This window comes from Eleutherodactylus coqui, chromosome 4, assembly GCF_035609145.1.
Source record: "Eleutherodactylus coqui strain aEleCoq1 chromosome 4, aEleCoq1.hap1, whole genome shotgun sequence".
Classification (NCBI taxonomy): domain Eukaryota; kingdom Metazoa; phylum Chordata; class Amphibia; order Anura; family Eleutherodactylidae; genus Eleutherodactylus; species Eleutherodactylus coqui.
The window spans coordinates 281,467,297-281,484,142 of NC_089840.1; the positions used below are offsets into that span (position 1 = coordinate 281,467,297).

General features: G+C 45.8%; 1 protein-coding gene across 5 annotated transcripts in view; it reads right to left on the minus strand.

Moving 5' to 3' along the window:
• The window catches only part of LOC136624337 (gastrula zinc finger protein XlCGF57.1-like), a 721,853-nt gene that overhangs the window by 164,644 nt on the left and 540,363 nt on the right, over nucleotides 1-16,846 (minus strand). For 2 of the 5 annotated variants that reach the window (XM_066598272.1, XM_066598273.1), the window contains one exon: nucleotides 16,451-16,553. The exons of the other annotated variants lie outside the window; for them this stretch is intronic. In XM_066598272.1, the coding sequence (XP_066454369.1) occupies nucleotides 16,451-16,553 (103 nt within the window). The remainder of the gene's footprint in view (nucleotides 1-16,450; nucleotides 16,554-16,846) is intronic. 5 annotated transcript variants of the gene reach the window in all.

The window sequence follows — 16,846 nt, forward strand, 5'->3', positions numbered from 1 at the left end:
TCAGTTGTGCACTGCAATCCAACAGGTGCTCCTTCCATTACAGGCCTAGCCATGTGTCCTGTAAGTAGATTAGGGCCACAATGGGTATGTTTCTGAACACGGGACAAACGGGGGGATCCATTTTGGGGTTAAAGTGTTCATTCCTATGTACACTGTACAAAAAAAAACCTGTTTTTAAACTGACAAAATTGCCAAAAAAATGAAAATCACAAATTTTTTCCTTTTGCTTTGCTTGAATTCATTCAAAAACTGTGGGGTCAAAATGGGCAGGACACCCCTAGATACATTTGTTAAGGGGTCTAGTTTTTAAAATGGGGTCATTTGTGGGGGTTCTCTTTGGGTTTGGCCGCTCAAGAGCTCTACAAAAGTGCTATGGGGCCTAAAACGCCTTCAAGGAAAATTTATGTTCTGAAAGACACTGACTACTCCTTCCATTTTGGGCCCCGTTGTGCATCCAGACAGATTAGGGCCACAATGGGTATATTTCTGAAGACGGGAGAAACAGGAGTATCCATTTTGGGGGGTCAATCCTCATTTTCATGGGCACTATAGGAAAAAATGTATTTAAAATGACATATTTGCAAAAATATTAAATTTTATTTTTTCTCCTCTAAATTTAATTAATTTCTGAAAAAAGACTGTGGGGTCAAAATACACACAACCCCCCTAAGTGGATACATTAAGGGGTGTCGTTTTTAAAATAGGGTCATTTAGGAGGGTATCTATCATTGTGACATCTATGAGCCGCTGCAAACTTGGCTTGGTGCAGGAAAACAAAGTGTTCCTCAAAATGCTGAAAATTAATGTTAAATTTGTACGTCATCTAAATGGTTAAAAAAAACAAAAACACAAAAGTTTTTCAAATGTGCATTCAGAATAAAGTAAACAGATGGAAATATATATCCTATCAAAAATTTGTACAGTATGTTTGCACATATTACAGTTGAAATTTTTTTTCCAGTATTGATACTTTTAATAAACATACACGAATTAAATCGGTCTATTTTTGCAACGTAAATTAAGTACAACATGTGGCGAAAGAACAATGTCAGAATCACTTGGATATGCAAAACCTTCACTGAGTTATGCTATGTTGAACGACATGTCAGATTTCCAAAATCTGGGGGGGCGGAGCCTGACCGCTGCGCTGTATGGCCGACTGAGTGCAGAGCTCCGGCGGCAAGACACCCAAAGAGGCTCACAGCAGCGAGCTGAAGCGCCGATATGAGGAGAGTCGGGAAGGAGAGGGGACCGGAACACACAGGGACCCCGCGGGCGAGCAGGGGACAGGCCGATATGCAGCGCTACTTAAAAGAAAAGAGTTCCCGCTCACCGCTATTCCCTGCCAAGATGGCGCCGGCACAGACCTCCGCAGCAGCTCACAGTAAGGAGGGGGAGGAGGGGGCTATCTCGGACAGCGAAGATGGAGAGGCTGTTTCAAGAGGCTTTATGAAAGACCTCATTATGAAAGCTTTACATCCCATCATGTCTGAATTGGGTGAAATTAAGGAGGACATCAGGCACCTGGGAAGGCGGGTAGAAGACCTGGAGACCTCCACCTCCCCCTTAACTACCCATGCCACCGAAATGGCACAGATCCTGCAGGAGCACCATAACCATATTAATAGAGCCCTATTGATGCAGGAGGACTTAGAAAATAGAAGCAGGAGGTGTAATATACGCATCAAAGGGCTACCGGAATCGTGGGCCACGGACTGCCTCTCTAAAGTGGCAAAAGAAATTTTTTCAACTTTACTTGGCCCAGAGGGAGTCGCCCCCATCACGATAGAACGGATACATAGGGCCCTCAGACCCCTCCCGGCGAACACAGAGCCTCCAAGAGACGTGATTTGCAAATTGTTGTCCTTTCAGGACGCATTCGCGATACTGAGGGCCACTAGAAGCTACAGAGATTTAAAATATTCAGAAGTACCCCTGCAGATATTCCAGGACCTTACCCCCACTACCTTGGCCAAGCGCCGCCTCCTCCGGCCACTCCTGGACGTACTCAAGGATAGAGGAATCAAATACGCCTGGCTATTTCCGTTTTGTCCGGGCATTTCGCATAAAGGCCGTAGGTTCAATGTCAGTGATCCGGGGGATCTGTCGGCGTGCTGGCAGTTCTTAGACATAGAGCCGGTAGACCTTCCGTGCTGGTTCCCGCTCCCGGAGCTGACAAAATTGCCTGAGCTCCCTTCCCCGGCGGCATGGAATACGGCCGGACCTGCAAAGTCGCCCAGGAGCAAGAAAAAGAAAAGCCGTGATACCACTCCAGCAGGAGACTGAATCTCTTTATACACACAGTCTGGCTTGTTGATCTCCTGCGGAACTCCCAGTAGGGAGTTGAAGGCTTGACTTTTTATATATCAGAGCGTTTTGGAACAGAGGCTGGACTTGGTCTGAGTCCTGAAACTTACACGCTGTGGCCCCGGCCGACCCGCAAGGAGCTCCCCGTTGGCCTTGCTGGACTAACTGATGGTTTCTCCTCCTCTCCGTAATTGGCTGAGGGCTTCTGATGCCCTTCTCCTGACTCACTTATGTTATCTCTTTCGTGTTTGATATTCTGTTTCTTAACTAGATCCTCTAGGGTGTCTGTCAGGGCAGGCTTCGTGCAACTCGGTACCTCTGCCTGGTATTGATTCCATACCAGTTTCCCACCTTTAGTGGGTTATACCGCCTTGCACACCACCCCTACTGACTGTCCTAGGACTAATTGGTCTTTTTCATAACTATTCTATATATTTAGTTGCTGTGTTACCCCTCTCCTGTGTGTCTTCCTTCCAACCTGGGCGTCTGCCCTCTCCCTATATCTATCCTCCTCATTCCCGATATCCTGTATAGCAAATATAGTTCTACTGATATACCAGTCTTTCTATTCTTTAGGTCTCCTCTGTGACACGCCATGCCTCCGCCTCTCCGACCAGCCGCAGACGATAGACTCCGCCTCTCCTCCTTTAATGTGAGAGGGCTCAACTCTCCCTTCAAGCGGCATAATGTAGCCCAACTACTACGAAAATACGGCACAAAAATCGCCTTCCTTCAAGAAACTCACTACAAGAGGGGTAGGTGCTTAGCCTTACCGGGCAAATTGTTCTCGCAGGGCTTCCACAACCCACACCCAACATCAGCTTCCAAGGGGGTCTCCATCCTGTTTCATAGGTCCATTCCCTTCACATGCGAAGCGCAACACATGGATGGAGAGGGCAGGGTCATCTACCTGAGAGGGCACATTAACAACTTTAAGATCACCTTGGCCAACCTATACACACCAAACGCTAATCAGGTCTCGTGGCTGGTCGGGCAACTGGAGACTCTCAGGGAGTTTGCGGTGGGCCCCATTATATTGGGCGGAGATCTTAACCTCACAATGAATCCTCTGTTAGAGTCATCTGTGTGACGTTCTCAGATCTCTCAAACCAAACTGAGGCGATTGCACCGCTCTCTGAGATGGGATTGGTCGATGCGTGGCGCCAGTGCTTTCCCTCCGTTAAGTTATAACTTCTTTTCTCAGGTACACGCCTCATTTCAGAGGCTAGACTATATTCTCATTGCTTCAAAGCTTCTACCTTTTCTGGCTGATTCATCCATCGCCGCTACTACCATCTCTGACCACGCCCCATTGCATGTAGATTTAAAACCTCTATGCAACACACCCCGGGAGTGGAGATGGTGATTGAACCCTTCCCTGTTAGACTCTGAGGAAGATAAGACGGCACTCGCAAAACAACTAGACAAATTCTTTAAGCTCAATACAGGAGGGGACCAGTCGCCGGCCATAGTGTGGGAAACGCACAAAGCATTCATTAGAGGCCTACTGATAGCACTGGGCGCCTGGAAGAAAAAGAGCCAACAGAAAGAAATAGACGATTTATTAAAGCAAATCGCAATGTTAGAATACTCCACCAAACTCTCACTATGCAAAGAGAACCTAACTAAACTGATCACCCTTAGAAAAGACTTAAAATTATGCCTGAAATCAAGATTCAATAAAAGATGCATCCACCTTAAACATCTAGTTTTTGTACAAGGTAATAGGGGCAGTAAATATATGTCAGCGATGATCAAAAAAGCCCACACTAAGAATCAGATTAACGCAATAAAAACCTGGACAGGAGCGAAAGTCACGTCCTCCCCCAACATTGCGGCGGAATTTCAGCAATTTTATTCCCAATTATATAATCTGCGCCCCCAGAGGGATCGAGACGACATCGCAAAAGCCAGCGGCCAGATAGCAGAGTTCTTAAAAAAGCTCCATCTCCCATGTCTAGAGACAGAATCAGCCGAGGAACTCTTGGTCCCGGCGACGGAGGCGATCGGGGTCATCGACTCTTCCCCCCCCCAGGGAGGAGTCCCGGCCCGGATGGCCTCTCTCTCATATATTATAAATCTTTTCGCTCCACTTTAATTCCGCACCTAACGGAAACATTTAATTACCTTCTGAAAGGTGGTCCTCTTCCAAAGCAGGCCCAAGAGGCTCATACTACTTTAATACACAAAGAGGGCAAGGACCCGGAGATGTGCGGTAGCTACAGGCCCATTTCTTTGATAAACCTCGATGTTAAGTTATGGGCCAAACTACTTGCCAAGCGTATGGAGAAACACATCCCGCACCTGGTTGATAGGGAGCAGGCGGGCTTCGTGAAGGGAAGGGAGGGGAGGGACAATTGCATGCGTATCCTACATGCAATGCATTATGCGAATGTAAAAGGAATCCCACTAGCCCTAGTAAGCACCGATGCCGAAAAGGCTTTCGACAGAGTCGATTGGATATATATGAGATCTGTCCTCCTCCACTTCAACTTCCCTTCCCCCCTTTGTCGGGGCCATCTTCTCTCTATATGCGGAGCCCTACGCTAGGTTAAAAATAAATAATATTCTGTCTCCCCCATTTAAGATAAAAAAATGGCACGCGTCAGGGGTGCCCATTATCCCCTACTCTGTTTATACTGGCCCTGGAACCCCTACTCCAGAGTGTCAGGTTGGACTGGGAGATACGGGGACTGAAGGCTGGGGGGCGTACGCTTTCTGCGACAGCCTTCGCAGACGACATCATCTTTTTAATCACTAACCCAGAGAGAGGCTTACCTAAACTGATTGCAAGCTTAGAATATTTTGGGACCCTTTCAAACTTTAAGATCAACTTTAACAAATCAACCGCACTGAACGTGTCTATCCCGGGAGCTAGATGCGGGAACTTTGTGCCGGGATCCCCGTTCTCCTAGTCCAGCACGGCAATAGAGTTTTTGGGAGTAAGACTGACAAGGAAGGTCGGCTATCTCTATGCAGCAAACTTCCCACCACTGTTAGCTAAAATCAAAACCTTGTTACAAAACTACGATGTCCCCTACATTTCCTGGTTTGGGAGGAAAAATCTAATAAAAAACCTACATATTCCCTATAATCCTATACCATATCAGATCCCTCCCGATCCAACTACCATCCAGCTTCTTCAGCACCCTGCGTTCGCTGTTCATAAAGTTCATCTGGAGACAGAAGAGTCCCAGGCTGGCTTACAGCTTGATGATGAGAAGGAGGGAGGAAGGAGGAATAGGAATGCCCAATATTCATGATTTTTACATAACCGCCCACTTTAGCTACTGGTCGAGACTAACTTCCCCCTCAGGCGACCCCCTACTATATCAGATGACTAACGAAATGTACAGAGCCTCAGTAATGGGAAACTTGTGGTTCCCCAAGAGAGCTATATATAGAAACAGAAAATTCAATCCCCTGTTAAGGGGACCCTGCGAGGCGTGGGACTTACGGGGGGGAGACGTTGGCTCCAACGCCCTCTCCGATTACCCCTCTGAGTTCTCTACCCGCCCTTATGGGACTACCGCCGGACCCTTGCACAAATAAACTTTGGCTGAAATTCGGAAGCAAGCCTCTTGGTGAGCTTCTGTCCTTGAAACACTTGAACCCTAAAGAGGTGGTGGAGACCCTGTTGCCCGGCCAGCCACTGACCTTTCTCCAACGAGCACAGGTGGAGGGAGTGATTGGAGACTTCACCAGGAAATTTGTCTCCACGAGACCCCTCACAACCTTTGAGAGAGCTGTGAAAGAGAATAGGCCACACGGCAGGAGGATTGCCTTCATCCGCAAACACTGCTGCCCTTCTCTATCAGACACTAAACCAGCGTTTCTTTTCTCATGGGAAAAAGAGCTACATATCACTCTGACATCTCATGAGACCCAGCTAATCTTAAAACTCGCGTATGGGCTTTCTTCTTGCATCATCATGCAGGAAGCTCATTATAAGCTTCTTGCCAGATGGTGTAGAACCCCACAGTGGCTCTCTGATCATAAACTCGCACCCTGCAACAAATGTTGGAGATGCGAAGGAGATACAGGCACCTTCTTACACATTTGGTGGAGCTGCCCAGCCCTGAACATCATTTGGCAAGGGATAACAGTGTCCCTCCAAAAAAATAGCCCTGAGCTTCATACTCACCCCTGAGGTGTTGTTTTTGTGGAGGCCCTCGAGAAACTTTAATCCCCTGAAACAAAAATTGCTAGCACATGCGATTGATGCTGCCAAGGCACTTATTCCTCTTATGTGGCTACAAAAAACCCCTCCTCTCTTGAGCCAATGGAAGGACAGAATGGATCAGACCTTCAATCTGGAGGAACTCTCTGAATGGTCTAAAGGCTCTCATGGAAAATTCTGGGAGATTTGGGGCCCATGGAGTGTCATACGCACTATGATAAGTTCTTGAGGCTTCAGAGGTGGGTAACTGAGGCGCATCGGCGGTGTCTGAGAGACGGAGAGAGGCTTCGGGAGAGGCTTAGGGATCTAGGGCGTTGCCCACCCCGAGATCCTTCTCCCCTCCCCACAACAGGCACTTTATCAGGATATCTTCCCCACTTTCCCGAACCCCCCCCCCCCCTTTTCCCTGTCTTCCCCCGTCTGTCAATGTTTGTTACCTCTTTCCTTTTTGGTTGTGTCATGCCATACCAGAAGTGCCTCACCTGATTAGGTTACCGTCCTATTTTCTATAATAGTCCCAGGCACGTTTATTTAATGTTTGACCTATGGCCACGACACTATGTTTACTGTACTAATATGTGTTCAAAAATGTTATAAAAACCTGGATTTGAAAAAAAAAAAAAAAAAGATTTCCAAAATCTGTCTCCGTCACTAAAGAGTTAATGAACAATCTAATGTATAAAAGAAGTGTTTTAAAGAGAAGGGGTACCCAGGGGTACTGGTGAGTTCAGCTATGCTAAGAGTGCAACAACAAAACCAGTTAGAGAATCCACAACAGAAACCTGGGAAAACTGAGGAGCAGAACTCCAAAACATTGTTCTGAATCCACATTAATACTCAACATCCTCACCTGAGGAACATCCTATCGAAACATTGGGGGATCCTACAAGGTGACCCCTTTCTATCTGACAATATCCCCAGTCGACCTCAAGTGGTACTCGAAGAAATAAAACTGAAAAATATACTGGCACCCTCTCACCAACCCAAATGGAAGATCCTAACTCATATTCCAAGTACATCCATGTGTTTGCGGAGGGGGGGAGTGAGGGGCATATACGACGCTTTTGGATGTGGCAAATAAAATTGTAAATGCTGCCAGAATATTTGCCACAGCAGGAAGGAGATATTTATACAAGACTAGCTGATATACCCGGCTTCGGCCGAGTTAATTTGGTACTTGTGTTTATCTGGTGTTCACACGGAAAATCTTATGAAGTTGTGGTTACTTTAGAGATAGCAGAAAAACATATGTTCACCATTTTGCATAGTTCTCTGCGTTACCCAGGAAACACCACGAGGAGGCAAGAATGCGACGTTTCCTTTATATAAAATGACATCAGGAAGTGAGAGAATTAGATTACGTACCTAAAATTTGGACGCTAATTCTTTTGCGCTTAGAACTGAATAATCGACTTGGGACCCATTAACTTTTCATATTTAAGACACAATCAATGCTTGTGCCAAATTTCACGTTTCTATGACACCGGAAAGTGAGAAAATTACATTCCGTACGTAAAATTTGGATGCTAATTCTTTTGCGCATAGAATTGAACAATCGAGTTGGGACCCATTAGCTTTTCCTATTTATGACATAATCAATGCTCCTGCCAAATTTCGAGTTTCTATGACACCGGGAAGTGAGAGAATTAGATTCCGTACGTAAAATTTGGACGCTAATTCTTTTGCACATAGAATTGAATAATCGAGTTGGGACCCATTAGCTTTTCCTATTTATGACATAATCAATGCTCGTGCCAAATTTCACGTTTCTATGACACCGGAAAGTGAGAAAATTACATTCCGTACGTAAAATTTGGACGCTAATTCTTTTGCGCATAGAATTGAACAATCGAGTTGGGACCCATTAGCTTTTCCTATTTATGACATAATCAATGCTCCTGCCAAATTTCGAGTTTCTATGACACCGGGAAGTGAGAGAATTAGATTCCGTACGTAAAATTTGGACGCTAATTCTTTTGCACATAGAATTGAATAATCGAGTTGGGACCCATTAGCTTTTCCTATTTATGACATATTCAATGCACGTGCCAAATTTTAAGTTTCTATGACATTGGGAAGTGAGAGATTTAGATTATGTACGTTAAATTTTGACGCTAATTCTTTTGCGCTAGAATTGAATAATCAAGTTGGGACCCATTAACTTTTCCTATTTTGGAGATAATCTATGCTTGTGCCAAAATTCATGTTCCTACGACATCGGGAAGTTGGAGAACTTTTGGCGAGTCAGTCAGTCAGTCAGTCAGTCAGTCAGTGAGGGCTTTCGTCTTTATATATATAGATGTGAATAAAAGTTATATTCTACAATATCTTTTAAACTATGGATCAATCTGTATTACTTACCTCCATGAGTGTCCATGCGGCCTGAAATATGTGGGCCGAACAATAAACGCATTACAGACTTGAGTGAACAATCACCGTATGAATATTAATAGCAAAAAAACTATTTCACGTAACACCACTGACCAAAGAAAAATATTAGGTGTCTTTGTACCGATGGACAAAAAATACATTTACAAACAAACTGAAAAAGTTGCAACCCACCACCACCACCCCACCATGCTGTATATGCCGCCGGGACATTGCAAGAACGGGGGCGAAGAGGGAAAATTTAACATTGTTGTGGGGTCTGGCTGAGGGAAAGCTCCAAGGCAGCGTTTTTAGAGAAGTTCCAACAATATCCGTTTCTAGCTTAATCCATTGTTTAGACTTCCCGTGGAAGTGCCAGTCGAACGATCTAAGAAGGATAGAGGCTTAAAGGGGTTGTCTCGCGAAATCAAGTGGGTTTATACACTTCTGTATGGCCATATTAATGCACTTTGTAATATACATCGTGCATTAAATATGAGCCATACGGAAGTTATTCACTTACCTGCTTCGTTGCTAGCGTCCCCGTCGCCATGGTTCCGTCTAACTTCGGTGTCTTCTTGCTTTTTTAGACGCGCTTGCGCTGTGCGGTCTTCTCCCTTCGGCTCCGCTCGGCAGCATCGGCCATCATCGGCGTTTTGGCTCTGCCCCCTTGCACGCATCATCACGTAGCTCCGCCCCCACCACGTGCCGATTCCAGCCAATCAGGAGGCTGGAACCGGCACGTGTCATGGGGCGGAGCTATGCGATGACGCGTACAAGGGGGCGGAGCCAAAACGCCGATGATGGCCGATGCTGCCGAGCAGAGCCGAAGGGAGAAGACCGCACAGCGCAAGCGCGTCTAAAAAAGTAAGAAGACACCGAAGTTAGACGGAACCATGGTGACGGGGACGCTAGCAACGGAGCAGGTAAGTGAATAACTTCTGTATGGCTCATATTTAATGCACGATGTATATTACAAAGTGCATTAATATGGCCATACAGAAGTGTATAAACCCACTTCATTTCGCGAGACAACCCCTTTAAGGCCAGAAAGCCCCGCCCCTCCTGTGGGTTTAGGTTTTGAGAGGGTTCGGTAGCTGATGTGTAAAAGCAGATTGTAGGCATTTTAAAAAATTCACGGGGGGCTGAATTAGTACAACAAGCGAGGGACGACGTCCATCCTTAGCACATTTATTACACCAAAACGGGAGATATTTTTTGTCGTAGTTATTCAAGCTCAGATATGTAAAAATATTAAATAGTTAAAGGGGTTTTCCCATTAACTGCAGGTACAATAATTTGTGGAGCGCCTAGTCTACTGCTAACATCCTAATGGGACAATTACTTCACCCAATAAACTTACTTTTTATCTTCCACATTGTAGTCTGTGTTCTGCACTGATTTCCTCCCATGCGGTGATGGTAATTTCCTACCTCCAGGGGGCGCTCATACAGCTTGTAAGATTACAGAGCGCAGGAGCCAAACGAGCGGTGGATAAGAGCTGCTGACGCCCCTGCTGTAAACTGCCCTGTACTGCGCTGCAACTACACAGTCTGCTGATCATGTGCTGCTGACCGGAGAATAAAGACGCCTTTACAAGCCCGGCACCGCCATTATCAGTGGGCACAGATATGTTTGTAGCCATTCACTAACCCAGCTGACTGTTACTTGTACTATGATGTGGGAAGTTCCTACTGAGCATGCCCAGTCCTTCTGGTTCCAGCAGCAGAGGAGAGGGACATGATTTGGCGCAGCAGGATGCCCGAGAATACGCCAAGTTAAAAGCCGAAATCCTTGCTCGCCTGGGAGTCAGCACGGCACTCAGAGCACAGCGGGTGCATACTTGGAAGTATTCTCCGGAGAAGCCACCCCGGTCTCAAATGTTTGACCTGCTTCATCTGGCTCAAAAATGGCTACAGCCAGAGACCTCATCACCTGCCCAGATTGTCGAAAAGGTGGTGATGGACTGATTTGTGCAGTCCCTGTCTAGGCCCATGCAGCGTTGGGTTGTCCAAGGAGATCTCACGAATGCAGATGAATTGGTGGGCCTTGTAGAGAGATATCTCACAGCGGAGGAGGCGCTTCCCACTGCAAGAGCTGGATCTCGTGGTGTCAACCCGGGGTTGAATGCCCGGAGGAAGGAATCCCGGGTCAGCATGGAGGAGAAGCCACAGAATCCGCGGCGAGCGATGCTCGTCAGGAGGAGTCAAGTCACCCCGCTGCGGTGCTGGGAGTGCCAGGAGCCAGGGCATATTGCAGCCCACTGTCCAGTGAAAACAGAGCCCATGGACTGTACATATGGTCGGCGATGTTCGTGCTTTGCACATCCGGTATGCAGTGCGACGCCGGCCAAGGACCCACAGCCCCAGAAGTGCCAGGTAACAGTGAACGGGGTCAAGGTGTCAGCCTTGCTCGACTCAGGGAGCTTGGCCACGCTGATCAAGGCCTCCTTTCCCCATGTATTACTCCAGGGGAAAAAACTGGGGGTTATTTGCATACATGGTGACACAAAAGGGTACCCAGTTGCCCAGGTATCCATAGACACTGACTCTGGAGTGTGTGCACACAAGGTTGGGGTGGTGAAAAATTTGATCCACCCGGTTATCCTTGGGAGAGACGTCCCCCTCTTCTGGAACTTATGGACTAATTTGTTACCGCAGGGTAACCAGGACAATGGAGTCCCTAATGACGAGTTGCCTTTTGCAGGGGTAACTGAGGACGAGGAGCCGTCAGAACCTCAGATGATTGATCTTGAGTTGGCACCGGATAATTTTGGATCTGCCCAGATTAATGACCAGACTTTGAAATATGCGTTTGAGAATGTGTCTGTTATAAATGGTGCACCGCAGAGTACAGGGGCAGCAAAGAGCTTCCCTCACTTCGCCGTTAAAAACGAGTTGTTGTACAGAGTTGCCAAAATTAGAGATGAGGTAGTGGAGCAGCTTCTAGTACCTGATTTCTATAGACACACAGTCTTACATTTGGCACATATTAGGGGGCCACTTGGGGGCTGAAAAAACGCAGGAGCGCATCTTGCAGAGATTCTACTGGCCAGGCTGCTACAAGGAAATAGCAGAGTTTTGCCAATCCTGTCCCACCTGCCTGGTGACCGCTCCTGCTCCACATTTTAAGAGCCCATTGGTCCCGTTACATATAATTTAAGTGCCATTTGAACGGGTTGCCATGGACCTTGTAGGGCCTTTGGTAAAGTTGGCAAGGGGTCACCGGTTTATTTTGGTAGTAGTTGACTACGCAACCAGGTACCCAGAAGCAGTTCCACTGAGGAATACTTCCTCCAAAAGTAGTGGAAAAGAATTGTTTTATATATTTTCCAGAGTGGGTATACCAAAAGAAATACTAACGGACCAGGGGACTCCATTTATGTCCAAAGTGATGCAGGAACTCTGCAAACTGCTGAAAATTAAGCAGTTACGTACCTCTGTCTATCATCCCCAGACCGACGGGTTGGTAGAGAGGTTTAATAAAACCCTAAAAAGTATGTTGAAAAGGGTGGTAGAGAAGGATGGACGAGACTAGGACTGTCTGCTTCCCTACCTGCTCTTCTCCATCCGAGAGGTCCCACAAGCATTCACAGGCCGTTTGAGTTGTTATATGCGCGACAACACCGTGGATTACTTGATATTGCCAAAGAAATGTGGGAGGCCGAGGGTACTCCGCATAGAAGTGTGGTGGAACATGTGGCCCAGATGCAAGACAGAATGTCTAAAGTCATGTTCCTGGTGAGAGAGCACCTCCTCAGGGCTCAGGAAAGCCAAGCCCGTGTGTATAATAGAGCGACAAAGGTCAGGCAATTCAGCCCGGGGGACCTGGTACTAGTGCTTGTCCCAACGGTAGAGAGCAAGTTCCTGGCCAAGTGGCAAGGGCCCTATGAGGTCGTAGAGAAAGTGGGTGAGGTCAACTATAAAGTTCATCAGCCGGGGAAAAGAAAACCTCTACAAATATATCATGTGAACCTGTTGAAAGCCAGGAAGCAGCAGGACTCTGGACAGACCATGTTTGGTTATGGAGTCAGCGAGTGACATCCATGATGTGACAATAGCTGAGGCATTGTCAAAGTCCCAGGTACAACAATGTAAAGAGTTTCTGCAGCGCAATAAGGACCTATTTACTGACCTGCCGGGTCGCACCAAGGTCATTGAACATGAGATTCTCACAAACCCCCAAGTAAAAGTTTGCCAAAAACCGTATTGAATTCCTGAGGCTCGTAGAGAGATAGTGTCTGCTGAAATAAAAAAAATGCTAGAACTGGGGGTAATCGAGGAGTCTAAGGGTGGATGGTCAAGCCCAATAGTGCTGGTGCCTAAACCCTCAGGGGAATGGCGGTTCTGTAATGATTACCGGAAGCTCAATGAGATATCAAAGTCGGATGCCTACCCCATGCCCAGGGTGGATCAACTAATTGAGAGGTTAGGCCCATCCAGGTACATTACCACCCTAGATTTAACGAAAGGGTATTGGCAAATTCCCCTCACAAAGGAAGCTAAAGAGAAGACAGCTTTTTCAACTCCAGATGGCTGTTTCCAATAAAGGAGAATGCCTTTTGGGTTGAAAAATGCCCCTGCCACGTTTCAGAGAGTGATGGATAGATTGCTAGGTCCCCAGAAACGATACGCAGCAGCTTACCTGGATGACATCGTAATATTTAGCCGGGATTAGGAGAGCCACCTCAGTAAAGTTCAGGCAGTACTGGACTCTCCCAGAAGAGCAGGTTTCTCGATAAACCAAAAAAAAAAATGTGCCTTAGGCATGGAGGAAGTTAAATACCTCGGTTTCATAGTCGGAAGGGTTTTGGTAAAACCTCAATGCAATAAAATAGAGGACATACAGAACTGGTCCCAACCCCTGACAAAAAAACAAGCGAGAGCCTTCCTGGGGATAGTAGGCTATTACCGATGTTTCATCCCTGATTTTGCCTCTATGGCAGCCCCGTTAACAGAACTCACGAAAGGGAGAAAGTCGGTAATGGCACAATGGTCACCAGAAGCAGAAAAGGCATTTGTAGAATTGAAACGTGCATTGTGTAAGCAGCCTGTGTTGGTGGCGCCTGACTTCAAGAAAGCATTTATAGTCCATACAGATGCGTCTGATGTGGGTCTGGGAGCCGTTATGTCACAGGCGGTTAATGGGGAAGAACATCCTGTCATGTTTTTAAGGCGGAAGCTTACCCCGTGTGAGAAAAATTATGCAATAGTGGAGAAAGAGGCCTTGGCAATAAAATGGGCACTAGACGCGCTGAGATATTACCTACTGGGTAGGAAATTTAAGCTGGTCTCAGATCATGCCCGCCTAAAGTGGATGAGCAAGAGGAAAGGGAACAATGCCAGAGTAACAAGGTGGTTCCTGGCCTTACAGGAGTTTGACTTTGAAGTTTAACACAGGCCAGGAAAAACCAATGGTAATGCAGATGCCCTCTCAAGGGCTTATTGTTTGATGGTTGGTGCCCAGCCCCCTGGCTTGGGGCAGAGGGGGGAGGTATGTAGTAGAGTGAGAGGTAAAGTGTGGGACGGACGGTACATATCACAGAGACTACTAGCATTTGTGAGGTAAACCCGGTCCGTCTCTCACTCCAGTACTCAGTTTCACCTGGCCCAAGTAGGTGAGGTGCATAAATGGGTGCAGGTTGCAGTCTGAAGAGGGAGGTGTGTCCTGTGTGAGCAGCAGAGGCTTACAGAGAGTGCTGAGCTGGAGACACTGCACCACGCTGCTGGGAAGGTTTGCTTTACTTTGCCCTTTTGGCGTTTACAAAGACTATTGTGTTACTATTGCTGGACTGCTTATTTAAAAGGACTTTCCTTGAACTTTCTGTTATCTGGAGAATGCCAGTAATTTTTGTTTTTTTCATCAAGTCTAAATAAAGACAAGACGCTCAGCATTTGGTCGTAGCCAGGTGTGTTTCCACCTGCATTGCTACAACACCCAGAGATGAGGTAGATTCTCCTCAGTATATACACCCAGAGGTGAGGTAGATTCTCCTCAGTATATACACCCAGAGGTGAGGTAGATTCTCCTCAGTATATACACCCAGAGGTGAGGTAGATTCTCCTCAGTATATACACCCAGAGGTGAGGTAGATTCTCCTCAGTATATACACCCAGAGGTTAGCTAGATTCTCCTCAGTATATACACACAGAGGTGAGGTAGACTCTCAAAAGTATATACACAGAGAGGTGTGATAGCATCTCCTTAGTATATACACAGAGAAGCATTAGATTCTCTTCAGTATATGCACAGAGAGGCGTTAGATTTTCCTCAGTATATACACATAGGATGAGGTAGATTATACAAATCATTTCCTTAAGCTTTATGTATCACAGATTTTTTCAAGCTTAGAATTGAATACTCAAGTTGTGACCCCTTTACTTTTCCTATGTAGGACCTAAAGAATGGTCATTGCAAATTTAACACTTGTACGACACTGGGAAGTTACATAACATAGGCGGTCACTTACTTTTGCACTTAGCATTGAATAATCAAGTTGTGAATGTTTTCGTTTTCCTATTTAGGACCTAAAGAATGGTCATGCCAAATTTTATGTTTGTACGACACCAGGAAGTAAGAGAGTTAATTGCCAGTCAGTGAGTGTTTTCATCTTTATATATATATACTAGCTGATATACCCAGCTTCGCCTGAGTTAATTTAGTACAGGTGTTTACATGTTGTTCGCAGGGAAAATGAAGTCATAGTTACTTGAAAACCAAGGAATAAAATATGTATACACATATAGGAGTGTTAGATTCTCCTCAGACTGTATGTAGCAATGTCCCTCTGCAGAATGTGCAACCCCTACCACTCTCCTCACATTTTACTTTTAAAGGTAAAGCCCCTTTTTATTCAAATTTACCCCCAGACTGGAGGTTGCAGCCCCTTCTTGGCCTTAGAGGCTCCATCCCTGCAGTGCATGGCGGCTTCCTTATGTACTTTATAGCCTTTCAGTATATACTCATAGAGGTGAGGTAGATTCTCCTGAGTATATATACACAGAGATCAGTTAGATTCTCCTCAGTATACAAATCATTTCCCTAGGCTTTATGGTTTCTGAGAAAAGAACTATGTAATGTATGGCGGCTCTTCAGTTTTTCACGCTTAGAATTAAATATTAATGTTGCAACCCCTTTACTTTCCCCATTGGGTCATAAAGAATGGTTGTGGCAAATTTCATGTTTGTGCAGTTCATACGTGTGTTATTAGTTACATTACATATGAGGTCACTTACTTTTGCACTTAGAATTGAATAATCAAGTTGCCACCCCTTGACTTTTCCTACTTACAACCGAAAGAATGTTCATGCCAAATTTCACGCTTGTACGTCTCCGGGAAGTAATATAACATAGGGGGTAACTTATTTTTTGCACTTAACATTTAATAATCGAGTAATGACTCCTTTTCCTATTTTGGACCTAAAAAATCGTTGTGCCAAATTTCATGTTTGTCCGACATCGGGAAGTTAGAGAACTAGTGGCAAGTCAGTCAGTCAGTGATGGCTTTTGCCTTTATATATATAGATTTTGGCTGAATAAGGGAATATACAGCTGAAAACCCCGACAACACAGACTCTTCTCTACATGCAGTCTCACCTGGGGGGTCATCTGTAGGAATCCCCTCCTTACACGGCTGATACCCCCTCTCATGTTTCTGTGTAGCATCAATGGGGATCAGATCATCCTCCAGTTTCACCAGCTGTGAAATAAATATTGTAAAAGTCATCACACAGTTGGAGAAGTCGTGTGGAAGGTTTTATATGGCCAGAAAAGGTCATTAATTAGTATGAGGAGTCGGAATGACATGATAGCAGTAGTGATCTGGGCCAAATAGCTGCAGGTCTCCTGTATAACTCCAACCTGTTGCTTCTTTATTCCAATCAGAAGTCTCCAGAACCAGAAAATAGTGATAAGATGTGGAGATCTAATGTCTGCGGTCGGCTGTAATCCTGCCATCTCCAGCTTTCTCATTACACAAGTATCAATCATATA